General features: G+C 41.2%; 1 protein-coding gene across 1 annotated transcript in view; it reads right to left on the bottom strand.

Annotated features, from left to right (window-relative positions):
• The window catches only part of LOC103365472 (transcription factor 4-like), a gene marked incomplete at its 3' end in the record, with an annotated part of 104,831 nt that overhangs the window by 79,362 nt on the left and 9,568 nt on the right, over positions 1-15,901 (bottom strand). Inside the window, exon 2 of the mRNA XM_008292914.1 lies at positions 15,474-15,549. Within this exon, the coding sequence (XP_008291136.1) occupies positions 15,474-15,549 (76 nt within the window). The remainder of the gene's footprint in view (positions 1-15,473; positions 15,550-15,901) is intronic.

Below are 15,901 nucleotides of genomic sequence, written 5' to 3'. Positions count from 1 at the left end.
AGTGCATAAAGCCTAAGAGACAAAACTCAGGGCCAAAATAATGCCATTATCAGTTGTTTATTTTGTCAAATACTGATTTTATTCCCCACTGTCCCTAAATAAAGTTCACAAGCATTGGTTCCCTCGTAAATACTGTAAATAAAGCACCGTGAGATGTTATTATGTTATTATTTTTGCTCTACAAAAGTCAGATTTAGCAGCAGAGTCGATGGATAGCCATGCATGCCGACTGAACTTAAAAAAAAATAAAATAAAGACATTTCAGAGTTTTGGGACCTGGCTATTAAATAAAAAATTAAAAAAACAACAGAAACAATAAAAAACAAGCATGCAAAGAGAATATTTTCAAGCTTCCAGGCTGCATACAGTCACAGTATGGAGTGTATGTAGCCTAGGAGACAAAACTCAGGGCAAAAAAAAAAAAAAAAAAAAGCCATTTTCAGTTGTTAATTTTCTCAAATATTGATTTTATTCCCCACTGTCCCTAAATAAAGTTCACAAGCATTGGTTCCCCTCTTCCATACTGTTAATAAAGCACCATGAGATGTTATTATGTAAACATTTTGCTCTATAAAAGTCAGATTTAGCAGCAGAGGCGATGGTTAGTCATGCATGTTGACTGAACTTAAAAAAAAAAAAAGGCCTTTCAGAGTTTTGGGACCCTAAAAACACAACAGACAGTAAAAACAAACATGCACAGAGGATATATGTCAGTGTACAGGCTGCATACAGTCACATTACGACGTGTCAGCAGCCTGGGAGGCGAAACTCGGGGCCAGAAAACGTAGCGTCATGGCGACAACAATACTTTCGCTGCCTCCTCTACCTGCCTCTCTCTTCATGTCACTCTGCATTGCTAACTTTCTCCCTCTTCATCTCTGGCGGCTCTCTCGCTGCCTGTCTTCCTTTCATCTCTCGCCATCTGCCTTCCTCCATCTCCATTTTCCCGACTCGTCTTCCTCCCTCTCTCTCTCTCTCTCTCTCTCTCTCGCCCGCCGCCCCTCCCTCTCTCACTAAAAAACTTGGCAGTGATCCCCGTCGTGTTTTTTTTTTTTTTTTTTTCCTCCCTCCTCTCTCCACACTACTCGTTTGGGGGATTGCGAATGAATGCGATCCAATCTAGACCTCGGCTAAGAGACATGAATTTTCATTAATTACAACCTTGTCAGCAAAAGCATTATGGGAGCTGAATATGAAAATGCTAATGAGGGGGAGCTCATTTGCATATTTTTCTTTGTTGGAATGTCATTAATTATTACGTTTTATGATGATGAATGCAGCTGTCGATGGCTGGCCCTCCATGCCTAATTAGCTATCAGAAAATCCTCCGATCAAAAAAATGGATAGGGATCCCAAAACTTTACTTTTTTCATTTCGCACCTCGCCCGTTGTTTACTCGACGCTTTTGTTTTTCCACCACTTTTTATGCAACTTCCGTCCGTTTAACGCTCATTTCATTCCCTCCTTCCTCCATATTCCTGTTTTCTTTTTCCCCTTTGGCTCTTTTTTACTTTTTACTGTCTCACAACTTTTTTTATGGTTTTAAAAAAAGCAGATTTTCCGTCTTGCTCGTAGAGATTTCAGACACATCGCACCTCTTTGCCGTTTGATTTTTAATCCTTTTCTTCAGCCCCGGTTGTTCCTTTTATTCCTGAAGCTCTTTTAGACGTCGTTCTGCAAAACTTTTCATTTGGGGTCCTTGAGTCATTTTTCAACCTTCAGTTCGGGCACCGAGGAGTCTTTCTGTTGCTGTGCTTCTTCTTTTTAATTCACCTTTAATTCTTGCTTCTTGAAGGCTGGACTGACCTTTAACTTCACCCTTTATGTCCAACTTTTTGAGCTTTAATAGACTAAAAACCAAACTCTTGGTTCTCTAGACTTTAAAGTCCTTTAGCAATGGTCCTCATGCTCTTTTCTTTTTTAGCTCCATTAGCTGCTTTAGTCGACGTTTACCCAAGTTTTGGTTGTTTCTTGGTTCTTTAGTCTTTTTGTTTTGGCCTTTTTTTGCCTTTAGCTTCCAAAAGTCCTTCGTACTAGGTTTTAATTTGTGTTTCTTTAACAAAATTATGTGGTACAAGCGTCTTTGCTATCCACCGTTAGCCTTAGCACTGGATGTTTTAGGCATTTAGCCCAAATTTCGGCCCTTTTTATTTCTTTAAATCCCGTGTTTTGTTATTAGCCGACACAGTTGGTCTTCTAGCTTGCTAATCTTTCGCCTTTTTGTCACTTTAAATCTAGTTTATTACAAAGAAACCTTCACAGAACCTTCCCAGAACCTTCTCTGGAACCCCGCCCGACAAACCACGGCTCCCTAAATCGCTAGCTAGCAGGGTAGCGCTGCCATTTTTGGCTAGCGAAAAAAAAATCGCTAATCACATCTCGTCATTATCTCGCCGACACTCGAGGAGCAAACCAATCACGCGGATTACTGATTACATATTCCGGTTTTTAATCAAAAAGTAGCTGCTCGCGTCGAGATAAAAAAAAAAAAGTTGGACGCTCCGTTTGCGAGCTTCCAACATGGCCGCCGCCAGATGTTGCTCACCTGAGAGTCGCGTCCGACCGTCCTGCACCTCTTTCCTTCTTGTTGTTCCCGCCGTCTCTCTTCCTCTATTGTCTAAAAAGAGTAACAATGAAGTCTTAACAAATCCCCCCTCCAAAAAGCCACTAACGAACACCCCCCCCCTTCACTTGGCTTAATGAATGCCAGGCTTAATTAGAGCACCATGATGTCAGAGGCATTAATTATCAGTTGGCTTCGTTTCAGAAAGCACACTGTCTCTTTCTGTCTTCCTCTCTCTCGCTGGCTGCCTGTCTGTCTGTCTTTTTCTTTCTTTTTATTTCACTTCCACGCCGCCAGCAGAAGTAGAGTTCGCCGCTTCTCTTCTGATTGACGCCACGTTTTTACGACGCGCTTCTAAATCTCGTCCGATTCCTGCAAAAAGCGCCGTCGGTTTTTTTCGGTATTCGTGACGACGACGTCGGACGGCTGACGAAGGTCATCGGAGGAAGACGTCCGACACTCACGGACGTTCAGTCCAACGTTTCCTCCCCACATGAGATCTTAAATATCTGCATTATTACTATAAAATCCTAACATTGAAACGTCACCATCTTTATGCTTCTTTTGGCTCCAGTGATGCTGCAAAACAAAAGAAATGATCCCAAAGTGGATAAAAAGGCCTTCAAATGGTTCAAAACTTTGGTGTTTTCACATTAAATTAAGACATTAAACCAATTCTCATTATAAAATATTGATTATTGCGGCTTTAAAACTCATCACAGTCGGACCTCTCATCACACACAAAAGAGCAGAAACTACTGAATACTTTCAGGAATTGCAGCCTTCAGGTCTCATGTCGAGCTGTTAGTTTAACTAATCTGACCGCAGGTTCTCGTCTTTTTCACCCAGATCATTACTTCTTTCCTCAGCTGGTCAAACTCCTCGTGGCTGAGCTGCTGTTTTACAGTTAAACACAACGTCCAGGTGACGATAACGTAAAAACATCCAACAGAACGGACCGGCAGATCTACACGACGACACCAACAGTCCATGGACACACAACATCTGATTATTTAACATATTCCACTTCATTAAATGCATGTTTGCAAGATAAAAAGTCCAATTTAATGATTAAAATCAACTTATATTTGGTTGCAGTGTTGTTTTTGACAGGCTGCGTTGTCAGAATAATGTTGGTAATTGCGCTAGCTTCATATATTCTGTCATTTAAACGGATATTTTTACGTTAGGTAATTGAAATAAGGACATTTAAGTTGCGGTAACTTAATGAAATCGGTGTGACAACCTGCTATTGCTTTGCTTGTGTTGCGTCTGCTCTGCTGCTTTGGATAAAAATGAAATTGTAGGATTTTGCTTCACATGACAGAGAACCAACATTTCTAGGTGAGAAATTTGACTTTTCCAATTAAATTCCTCTAAAGAAAATCAACCTGGGAGTATTTTCAGGTGTCACATGTTCAGCAGTGGATGATCAAAGCCAACGCTGGAAATATTCAGCAGTGAAAACAGAATTCGTGTTTGTTTTTTGTTGCTCGCTACCAACAAGTTTGTTGCTGAATGAGTTCATTTATTAAAAGCGACAGAAGAACAAAATCAGTCAGAAACTTATTGAAGACGATCACATTGGAACAAGTTATATTTTTTAAACATTTGTCAACTTAAAACCTGCTCATAATTATAATAATTAAGCACATAATAGACAAAAATCCCTTTAAATAATGTAAACACTCTGATAATTGGATGAACTTCTTACTGTGTGTAGTTTAAACCCACATCAGTGGATTTAAAAACTGAAATTTAAGATGAAACAACTTTTTTTTTTTTCTGAACAATTTTGAATCCCCACTCGAGCAAATTCAGTTTTTAACATTTGCCAACTTAAAAACATGCTTTTATAATCATGGTAATTACATAAATTAATTTTAAATACTAGTTGGAAAAACATTATTTCAGTTTCAACTTTTAAAAAAATGAGCGTTCATGCTAACGACGGCTAGCGAAGGCGATAATTAAAAACACCTTCGACTGTGGAGGACAAGACGATTCTCTGAACGGAGTTTGTTGGTCGAACATAATTTCATTAAAAGTCGTCAAAACGGATAAAATAAAAATATTCATTTGTTTTAGTTGAGCTGAGGTGTGATTTTAAACGGGAGAAGTTCTTAGAAGCTCACTGATTGGCTGCTGAACAGGAATTCTGGTCGAGGCGACTTTGGGAAATTAGCTTCATCAGGATTTTAAAACCTCGTCTGAGCAGCGCCATGTGTTAAATCTGCAAACTGGAGTTTAGAATCGTGGTAACTGAGCAAATAATGCTTTAAATAGTAGTAATAATAATAGTTTTTTGTGAGTAATCGGCTTTAAAACTTGCATTTATGGTGAAGAATTCCTCTGATTGCTGCTGAAAATATCGTCTGCTGGTTGAAGAAAATTATTTATTCATTTTGAGCCAAAAGGTTGTTTTTTCTGTGCCTTTGCCAAAAGTTAACGGACACCTGCAGCCAAATTTGTTCATTAAAAGTGCTGAATAATCAGACTTTCAGCAGATTTTGCGCTCAGATTTGCTTCCTCTCCGTTTTTAGAGCCTCTCTGAGGTCGATGCCATCGACTAAGGACAAGAGTTGGACGATTTTACGGCGTCTATGCGTTGTTATTATTATTTCATACACCTCTACGCCGATTTGTGAAAACAACATCGGAGCTTCTGCAAAGCGGGAAAGAAAAAAGAAAAAAAAGGATTTTAGTGGGACTGGCTCAGATGATGAAATACAGTTCATCCCTGGCCTCTGGGAGTCACAGTTAGAACTGGAGAGCTCTTCCTCTCTCACAATAAACATACTGTTTAATGCTGCACATCTCTATCTGCCTCTCTCACCTCTCAACACACACACACACACACACACACACACACACACACACACACACACACCGTAGCGTGGCTGGCCAGATGGGACTCTTCCACATGACCAAGCCGATCAATCAACACTGAAGGGCCCAGGTGCTACTACGCACCATTTCACAGTCTGTCACACACACACACACACACACACACACACACACACACACACATAGCAGCAGAGACATGCAGAGATAGAAAGATAAAGGACACACAAACACACAAACACACAAACACACACACACTCGGTGCAACACGAGTGACCTGAGCCGGGTCTCCGGAGGCCTCATCTGGATGGATGACAGCGGACGGAGCCGACAGACAAACAGATGGACGGACGGACAGAAAGACAAATAAATAGACGACGAGCGCCGGAGTCGCTGCTCGTTTTGGGCTCCTAAATTAACCTGGAGTCAGCTGGTGGTAATTAGAACACGTGAGGCGTCAGCGGCGACGTCATCGGTGGACGTTAGCGAGCAGGTCTGGCACGTTTCCGATGATCTGTCTGTTGGTATTATTGAAAACCTGAGCTCATCAATCTGCTGCTGTTTGGGCTGAACAGTAAATCTGAGAGAAGCAACAAACCTGCGTTTATACTCACGTTAACTCAGCAAATATTTCCTTTGAATAGCATCAAAATACTCGTTTATTTAAAGAAGAAATTGCCGTAAAAACTTGTGTTTTTGCTACCAATAGTTAGGAAAGCAGTGATTATTTTATTATTTCTTTTTTAATTATCTGTATTTTTATTGAGCAGTTGTTGATAAATTTAATCCTTCAGGTGTGATGCAGCCTCCTCAGTGCAAAAATTAAACAGGAAACACAAACCAGGAAATTAGCTCCTCTCACAGTGGCTAACGGCTATGGTAACAGCTACCTAGCAGCTAAGCTAAATGATCCTGAAACAGAGTGTGCAAAACGACTTGCCTGGTCAATTAAAGTGCACATTTAGCATATTTCTGATTATCTGTCTTTTGTTATTATTGATCACGTAGTTCTAAAACCAAGCTAATTGATCTGCTGCTACGCAACAGTCGAAACGACTTAAAGAAATTTGCTAACCTAAAAACTGGCGTTTATAGTCATTGTAAAATAATGATATAATAATGTTCAAATACTTACTTTGAATAACATCGAAATACTCAGGTTTTTTTTTTTAAGAAATTGCCGAGAGTCACTTTCCTAACTAACTACTGATAGTTAGGAAAGTGATTTTATTTTTCCAATGATCTGTATTTTTATTGATGGATTATTGATAAATTAAGTACTTCAGATGTGATACAGTTTCCTCTGTGCGTCTGTCTGTCTCTTTTGTTTTGTTTTTTCTGTTTTGTTTTGTTTTTTGTTGAATAGCAATGAAAGTTCTTGGACACCTAAATATGATCATTGAACATGTAGTTCTAAAACCAAACTAATCGATCTGCTGCTGCTATACACCATTGGAGGCAACTTACAGAAATTTGCTCACCTTAAAACCTACATTTATAGTAAAACTAATTAAGTAAATAATGCTCAAATATTTCCTTTGAAAAACATCGAAATACAAGTTTTTGGAGGTCAAAAATCAGTCTGGTGATTTTAAAATCAGTCTGGGGATTTTCTCCGCGAGCCTTTTGTTTGACAAACTTCCTCTGTGGTTTGAAACCAAAAAAGGTAATTTTCTCAACATTTTAGCGATTAACTAAATACTTGGAAATCTAATGATGTTCTCAGCTGCACATAATAACCAATTAGCATTAGCATCTTAGCATTTTGGGCATGTTAGCACATGTAAATCATGATATTTGTGTTTTAATGCTGACTCGGAGGGGACTTAAACGTGAGACGCACTTTAATAAAAACTTCCCCGGGGGATGGAGAAGAGTTAAGTTATACTGACAGGGACGAAATATCAACAAAAAGTTATATTTTTTAAGATGAGGAGTAAGAAAAAAAAAAAAACTCAGCTGGCTCTGAATGTGGAAATTTTGACTCACTTTTCACTTTGGAAAATAAAAGAGGGACTTTCTTCAAGCGGTTTATGTGCAGGAATTTAGAAACTTTTGCATTTTGAGCATGTTAGCATCATCATTTAGTTCAAAGCCCAACCGCATGGCATCACAGAGGTGCTAGCATTCGTGCAGTTGCTTGTTTAGCCTTTAGTTTGTTGTTTAGTAGTAGATGAGGAACGAAGGACGAACTTTGTCCAGTTCTTCAAGAAAAAGGATCGATGCATCTTTTAGGTTTCTGACTTCATGATCCAGATTTTTCGAAACACGTCAAGCGAGCGTTAAAGTTAACGGGTCGGTCCAAAACCGGTCCTGGTGAAGTTCCAGTTTGGTGAAACAAGCTCAAAACACCGGGTTCCTGCTGTCATGTTCTCGGTGACAGGAGTGAATTTGTGGCCATAAATAAGCAGGTAACCGTTGAGATCTCGCTCCTCGGGCTCGATCACCACCTGCCTCTGAGGTTTAATGGTATATCTGTCCGTCGGCCTCGTCTCAAAAAGTCATAATTAACTCTGACAGTCCGACAAGAAATGCAAAAAAACGCTCCTCGCAAGAAACCGCGAACTGCTCCTTTCGCCGTTTTTTTTTCCCGTTCCCACCCTCGCGCCTCGACGACACCTATTATTACTACGTCAGATCTAATTACACAGACAGTCTCCTTCAAAACAATAATATGCTAACTGCACCGCCGCGGCTCGCATTGTACGTCGGCGTTAAGTCAACGCGCCGCTCATCGACTTATGACATCCATTCAGAACAGCCTGAGTGAGACGGCCGGTTGGTTTATTATTATTATTATTGTTCTGCATCAAGGTTTTACTTATTGTCGCATGTTTCTGTTGTCTGGTTGTTTCCATTGGCTCTCGTCGTGATATTGGACGCTTTACACTCGAGAACTTTGTGCAACAACATCTTAAATGTCTAAAGTTTGTCATTTTTAAAAGCCAACTTTGGGACTTTTGGTTTAATCGTACAAAATACAGAAAAGAACAGACGGTAAATGTGAATATAAGCAGCAAAATATCACCGAACCACTGAAAAACACAAAAAGGTAGCCATAGATTCCTGAATCTTGATCAAGTTTCAGGTTTAATGATGAGGTTCAGAGCAATTTATTGAGATTTTCTGCCTCCTCTGTACCTTTATGTGTTAAACAGCTGCTTATTTGTGTCGTATAAGTTCTTTAAATGTGAGTTTGAGTCTTTACAGAAAGTTATTTTAGGATATTTTCGTCATTTCAGGTTATTTTTGTTGTTATTTTTTGGTCATTTTTGATTGACACCTAATTACTTCCTGGCTCAGGTGTCATCACGTGTCCAAATTAAACCCACTTCACGAGTTAACAAGCGGCTCCACGACCCTGTTTTTTTTTTTTTGTCTTTTTTGTCATTTTCAGAAACTACCCATGTGTGTCACCTCCTATTTCATTCCCCGTCTTGTTTCTTTTTGCTTTGCCGTCTTTCCTCCTCTATGTTTAAACATTCAGCGCACAAAGAGCCAGACCCAGCACCGGGGGGAGACGGGGGGACGACCTTGGCACCACACCCAGCCGAGGTGAGGGGCTCCTGGGGTGGAGAGGGAGGCGAGAGTGGGTGAGAGGAGCGGAGGAGGAGGAGGAGGAGATGACGGGAAGGAAATGCACAAAAAAATAAAAGATGGAGCTGGAAAATATATATTAAACGGATGCAAAAGTGAAACCGCGATGAAGAAGCTGAGAGAATAGAGGCGGCGGGAGGAGGAGGAGGCAGATATGTATTTCTATATAAAGTGTCCAGATGTGACCTCCTCAGAGGGGGTCCAGCCTCATGGCTCAACACTCATTAATAAGGTCACACAGAGGTGAGACAGACGGCTGACTCACTGCATTTCAACAGAAACAGCAAGAAGAGGAGGAGGAGGAGGAGGAGGAGGAGGAGGAGCAGAGATCATCAGGTTTATGCACAGATTTTTATATACTGTACGGCTCCGATTAGCGCCGCCTGCTTCAGGAAAATAAAGGATTCCTGGTGCGAAACCTCGATCTGACGGCGGCTAAACGGGGAAAAGTTGGACGTATGTTCAGGCATCTTACTACCATCACGTATTTTAGAGTAAACGAGCAAAAAAAACACACCTTCAGAACATGTAATTTAGACATGTTGCATCTGAGTAGCTGTAAATCTGCACAAATACAAACCAAAACACTCCACCTAAACCTTGGAGGTCATTTTGCATCATAGATTTTAACAACTGTTTGGTTCATGACCACAAATCGTCCTCAGAGTTGGGTTGCCAGGTTTGACCTCCATTCCGACTCTACATCCATCCAGACCCAGCTGGCGACACGTTAGCGATGGATGGAAATCAGCACCCAGTGTATTGTTAGCCACGCTAGCGGTGCTGCTACAGTCGTCGGCCAGCGCAGGAGTTTGTTTTTTTTGGGCTGGATCGCCAAATAATTTTATACAAATAATCGTGGTCCCCAGAGGATAGATCCTGTCGACCTCCTGATTTGTCCACTGGTGCCACTAGCAAGTTGTTGTTGCATGAAATCTTGGTGCACACGTTCCTGCTAGTTTTCATCCCGCACCATCATTAGGCCATAATTTTAATTTGTCCATTGAATCCTGCAAAGATAATGCACTTTACAGCGCATGTTGTAAGCCAATGTTAGCAAGCGAGCTATATAAAGATGCTAGCATGCTAATGTGCTGCTAGTATGGCTATAGACCAGCTTCATTTTGAGTGATTTTTAATTGGAGCTGGACAGATTAGTGCTGCTTTCGGTGTTCGTGCTAAGCTAGGCTAAACACCCTAGAGGAGGAAGCTGGTGTCCTGGATTCTCCTTTAATCGTCTGAACCCTAAAACCTGCCAGTGAGTTTAAATATACGACACCATTCATCTGCCAGAAACCATCAAAACAAAACAGAATCGATGGAGCTTTGAAATTTCCCACGGTGCTTGAACTAAACACGACTGGCTCTATCTGGAAAATGAGCTTAAAATCATAATATTTCATTAAATTCACTCAATTTGGGGGAAAAATATAAACAGTTTGCACCGGATCCTGTAAAAAAAACAAAAAATTTGAAGATCTTGGTGCAGCTGAGGAACCACGTCTGAATCAGCTGCAAAAATTCAGCGACTTTTTGGGTGATTTTAAAATTTCACAATGGTGGAAAACTTTTTTTTTTTGTCAAATAAAGGAAGAAATTCAACTAATTTTGCTGAACCGGACAGAAAACTACTGCTGCTGTTCACATAGAAGTTCATATTCTGCTCTTCTGGAGCAATTTGAGAGAAAAAACTGTCGATTCCCCCCAAAAAACGTGAAAAAAATCCACGACAGGACGACGATGGCGGCGGCGTCAGAAATCCACCTCGGATCGTTTATTTATAACGGAACACGATGTGCTCACGGGCTGAAACCACCGAGCCTCTCATTTGCTATGTAGGTGACAGTTACAGCGCCGGAGGACGGAGGAGGAGGAGGAGGAGGTGGAGGAGGGTGGTGCACCTGCTCTGCTACACAACTACACACAGGTATCCGTACTGTACACATGAAAGCCAAACACACACACACACACACACAGCCAGAGACGCATTATCACATGAAAGCTAACGCGGATACAAAGACGACAATGGGCGCAAACACACAACCGCACACGCACAAAGAGAGAAAAATGAAAGCAAACTGAGAGAACTTGAGCGTACGAGTGCACTCGTTCACACGCAGCCCGCCGCTCCACCACATTAAAGCGCCGCTGACACACTAACCTGCCGACACAACCGCAAACCCACAAACACACTCTGCATCACGTAAGTCCACGCTCAGGAATAAAACACACTTCTTTCTTTTTTCTCTCTTTGTGAGATCGTTTGCTGTGTGTGTGTGGCGGTACATTAATCTGGCGGGGTCGCTGAGATGACACTAATCCCTCCGCTGATTATCTGGAGCATAACATCGCTCTAATCTGCCGGTGGTGGCGGCGGAGGGGGGTTAAGGAAGACAGACAAGGTTAGAGAGAGAGAGAGAGGGAGGCAGCGCTCGGGTTCATTAAACTCTCGAGTGTTTCTTCTTCTTCTTCTTGTTCGTCGTCGGCGCCTCGAACCTGAATCTGCAGAGGAAGGACGCGAGAGTTTGCAAAGTTGTGCTGGTGAGTCACGTGACGCCTGTAAGTGTGATGAACATCGTGTCCTGACAGCATCTGTGCAGCCAAACGAAGACGACTCATTAAAAATGCACATTCACATGCGTCCGTTGTCATAAAGTCTCTTCGCGGACTCGACCCAGGATCCAAAAACTTCTAAACCGCATCGTCATCGGGGTTTTTACTTGTGAAATAAATGAATCTGTGACGTCTGACGTGGTGGGAAATGTAGAATTAAACTGCACTTTCTGTCCTTTACTTTCACTTTCACATGTTAGACGTTCACATGTTTTTAGTTTAGGGACCAAACTGACCCATGAGGAGGAGCGACATGCACCAGTATGAAGAGAAAAGACCCTCAAGGTTTGCTTCATATGTTGGATGTGACACCAGCACACGTCTGTTGGACTCTTGTTTCCACTGTTTGCACTCCACACAGGACTTTTCTACTTGACATATTACGCTTATTGTACATGTTGCATATTGTTTATTTGTGCTTGTTTGTTTGTATTTATGGTGGTGGTAACTCTATCTTTGTGCGATAACAACCACGTTTCCCCCTGAGGGATTAATAAAGTATTTCTATTCTATTTTATTCTATCAATCCTAGAATTACGTTTCCGTCGTTGTTTAGTTTCGGTTTTCATTCGCGTCCTGGTTCAGTTTAGGAGAATATCATGGTTTGGGTTAAATATGACTCTTTGACTCCACGGTTGAAGCGTCGGCTCGGTTTTCTTGGTTTCCATGTTGACAGGTCTCCATTTAATATCTTTAAATCAAGTTATTAGCTGTAAGTTGTTGTGAAAAACAAGCAAATGAGCATAAGTTTTCTGCCCATTAATTATCATTCCATACAGATGAATCAGGACTAGAATGTTGGAGGTTCGTCTATGTGGTGAATTTTATTTGAGTTTTACATAAAAAATGGAAAACTTGTCCGAGTCAAACAAATCAAGGAGGAGACCAACACAGCAGCTTTTCAGAGCCACTTATCCTGGTGTAGGTACTGTTTCCTGGCCTGAAACTGGCCCCTAAATGACCTACCTACCTAATATCTGTAAAATACAGTGTATAATAATTTTAAATATTTTCAGGTAATTTTAATACAGTAAAAAAAAAAAACCTCTAATTTTATGATCAAATGGTTTTAAAAAATAAAATAAAATAAAATGCAGGTATTTGTGGGAACATTATTTACAGTTTTAGACATTTCTTGTAAGCGTCATCACATAAATTAATACTTCTTCTCTGTGACTTTATTCCATATTTCTGTACTTTAACCAACAGAGAAAGTATTTAAAATAAGAGCGTATTGTTCCACAGACGGGTTCCTTTTTATTCACTCTGGAGATCCACTTGGACCAACGTCGCCAATCCAAAGACAAAAGCCACTAAAGCTGCAACTAAACCTTACAGCTACCAGACTGAATAACAGACGTTGCTTTGGATAAAAGCTTGACCGACACCATGTGTTAAAAAAAAAAAGAAAGGTTGTATTTGCGTTGTTGCAGGACCTTCCAATGATCTTCATGTTTACCTCGTTGGCCTTTAAGCACCAGAAGGAACCACTAGAGAAACATCTCTGTCTCTCTGAATACATCCATGATTACGCTATGAAACGATGCTGAACCAACCTTCGCAAAATGTTCATAATGACCCCAAAGTTTCCCCAAATAACCATCTAGCAACGCCTTGGCAACACCACAGCAACCAACCGCCCAAGGTGGCTTCTGATTGGTTAGCGTGGACGTCTGTAAGATGGTTTGTTGCTGGACAAAACGTAATATCTCCTCATGTAGTCGTGGAAAGAAGCCAGTTTGGGTTGAGAAGCACCAACACCAACAGTAATTAGGCTAAAACACGGCAGCTTCCAATCAGGACACGAGAAACGAAAGCCAACATGGAGGACGACGTGATTCCACCGGCTGACGGAGAATTCATCCCGTTACAGCCCAACAGTCGCAGGTGAGGAGGGTTTCCAGAAGCCGGCGTGTGTTCCATCACCCCGGCTGTCTCCGTCTCTTAGCGTTATCATTATCAAAGTAAATTGCGGCTCCCGTTCGCCAGATGAACAATACAATATTTCCATTTCTGACTCTGCATGGTCTGTCCGCCCGCCGCCTCGGCACATGCATCCCATAATCACAACACTGTCACAACGCATCGCGCTCGCCATGGATCATCCCCGCCAGGGACTCCGAAGTTTCCCATTCCCTTTTGGTTTTGTCTCCTCGACCAGGATCGGTTTAGTTTTCTAATAAAACAACTAAAAGCATCGAACCAGGACTCAATATCCTGTCAAAGAAGCGTCATCGCCTCCAAACCAGGCTGATTTTTAGTCGAGAACTTGACTTGTTTTTGGTTTTGTTTTGGAGTTTTGGGTCCCGCTGAGACGTTTTTAGACAATAGCGTGTTTTAAAGTCGGTGGGCAGAGTTCAGGGAAGAACCTCTTTCCTGTTAACAACACAATTGTGGAAGGACAAAGAACTGACCACGACCTCAGCCAATGTCGCCTCAAAATCAGGAACAATCACCCGACATCACCTCGTTATCCACTGGTAGAGTCACCAGCAGGCTTCCTAGGGTTCGTATATTTGGTCTAATGTAGCATCTATCAAAGTATGCACATAAAAACACCAACAATACACCAAACACGAGCTTGTTTTACCTCAAACAGAAGCTTTAAGATGAAATATTATCACTGAAAACCAGCGTAGTGTAGTCGAGTGTCACCACTGAGACGCTCTTTGTGTTGCTTTTATCTGGTTTTGTTTTTGTAGTAGATTAAATATCAACTAAAACAATGAATGTAAAGGCCTGACCTCCAGCTCAAAGGGTGTTTCACATGCCTACGAGATGATCGGTGTTGACAACGGACCAAAACATCCACCGTCAAAACCAAAAAACCTCCAAAAACACCAATAACAGTGACGATCTAACGGCAATGGTGAGGTTTTACACGTAAGAAGAAGTCTGAATTACTGGAAAAAAATGGAAATAAACTGTTGTTTTACTTAAACAGAAGCTTTAAGATCCAATATTTCCCAAAAGAACGTCTGAGGTCACTGAAAACAAACCTACTGTAGTCAAGTATCACCACCGAGACGCTAAAATGAGATATTTGTTGTGTGTAAATGAAGAAAAATGCTCATTTCTAGTATGTTTTTTCCATCATATGGTTTCTGTAGAACATTAAATCTAAAGTAAAACAATTAATTCAAAGGCCTGAGCTCCAGCTTTAGTGGTGTTCTGCTAAACAGCCGTTGAAAAAACGGAAAAATCCCATAAAAAAAAACAAAAACTGTGAAAATCTAACAGCAAAGTTCCATTTTAAACGTTTAAAAAAAAAGTCTGACTCACTATAATTGAAAAAAAATGAGATATTGTGTGCAAACGAAGAAAAATGATCATTTCTAGTGTGTTTTCCCATCATATGGTTTCTGTCGTACATTAAATTTAAAGTAAAACGATTAATTTAAAGGCCTGATTTGCAGCTTTAGTGTTTTTTTTGCAAAACATCGGCTGAAAAAACAGAAAAATCTCTAAAAAGAGCAACGGTGACATTTAGGACACGTAAATAAGTATGAATGACTGTAACGCTGAAAAAAATGAAGGTAAAACTGAGCAACCAAACTCTCTGAGCGGTCTGAGCAGAACGAGGCGGATCAGGTAGAGCCAGAACACGGTCCACATTCGATGCATCCACTCGGAGGTAATTAAGCTGAGGGAGTGTGTGCGCTGCGCTGATTACACATTATCTGTGTCAGTGGCCATTTGCTCACAACTGGCGCCACATCGCAGAGAGAGCCAGAGGCAGAGAGCATCATGGGTAGATGAGCACACGCCGCCTGGCGTCTGTCCACACGGCGGCGGACAGAACGACGGAGGAGGCCACGCCACCTCCGACAGGAAACACAGAGCAGCAGCTTCCTACCTGCTAGCCGGGAGTTAGCGTACGGCGGCGAGAGGCTGTCGTGTGACGCCATGTACTGAGATCCATCAGCGTAGCTCTGGAGGTAAAGAACAAGACCACATTAGTCCACCTACAAGACCAGCATCCACTGGGAGGCCAGTACAGGCTGCAGCAGGAGGCGTCTGCTCATTCATTCTCTATTATAAAAATAATAACTGTATGTATGGAGCAGCTTCTAAAGCTGAGCAGACATGAAAAGATCCTGAACCATCAGCAACCAGGAAGAAAAACATGTAGAAACACATTTAAACAATATTTTCTAAATAAATCAAAACAGCAGATAAAACAGGGTCATGTGACCTCTTTAGTTTTTTAATGTGTTTTCAACTGATGTGAAGAGTTTCCTCCAAAGAAATCAAAATAATCTTTCCTGGAAGAAAAAAAAAAAA

Source organism: Stegastes partitus, unplaced genomic scaffold, assembly GCF_000690725.1.
Source record: "Stegastes partitus isolate 25-593 unplaced genomic scaffold, Stegastes_partitus-1.0.2 Scaffold843, whole genome shotgun sequence".
NCBI classification, from domain to species: domain Eukaryota; kingdom Metazoa; phylum Chordata; class Actinopteri; family Pomacentridae; genus Stegastes; species Stegastes partitus.
The sequence above is the reverse complement of the archived record's forward strand: the minus strand, read 5'-3'. Positions and strand labels throughout refer to the sequence as shown.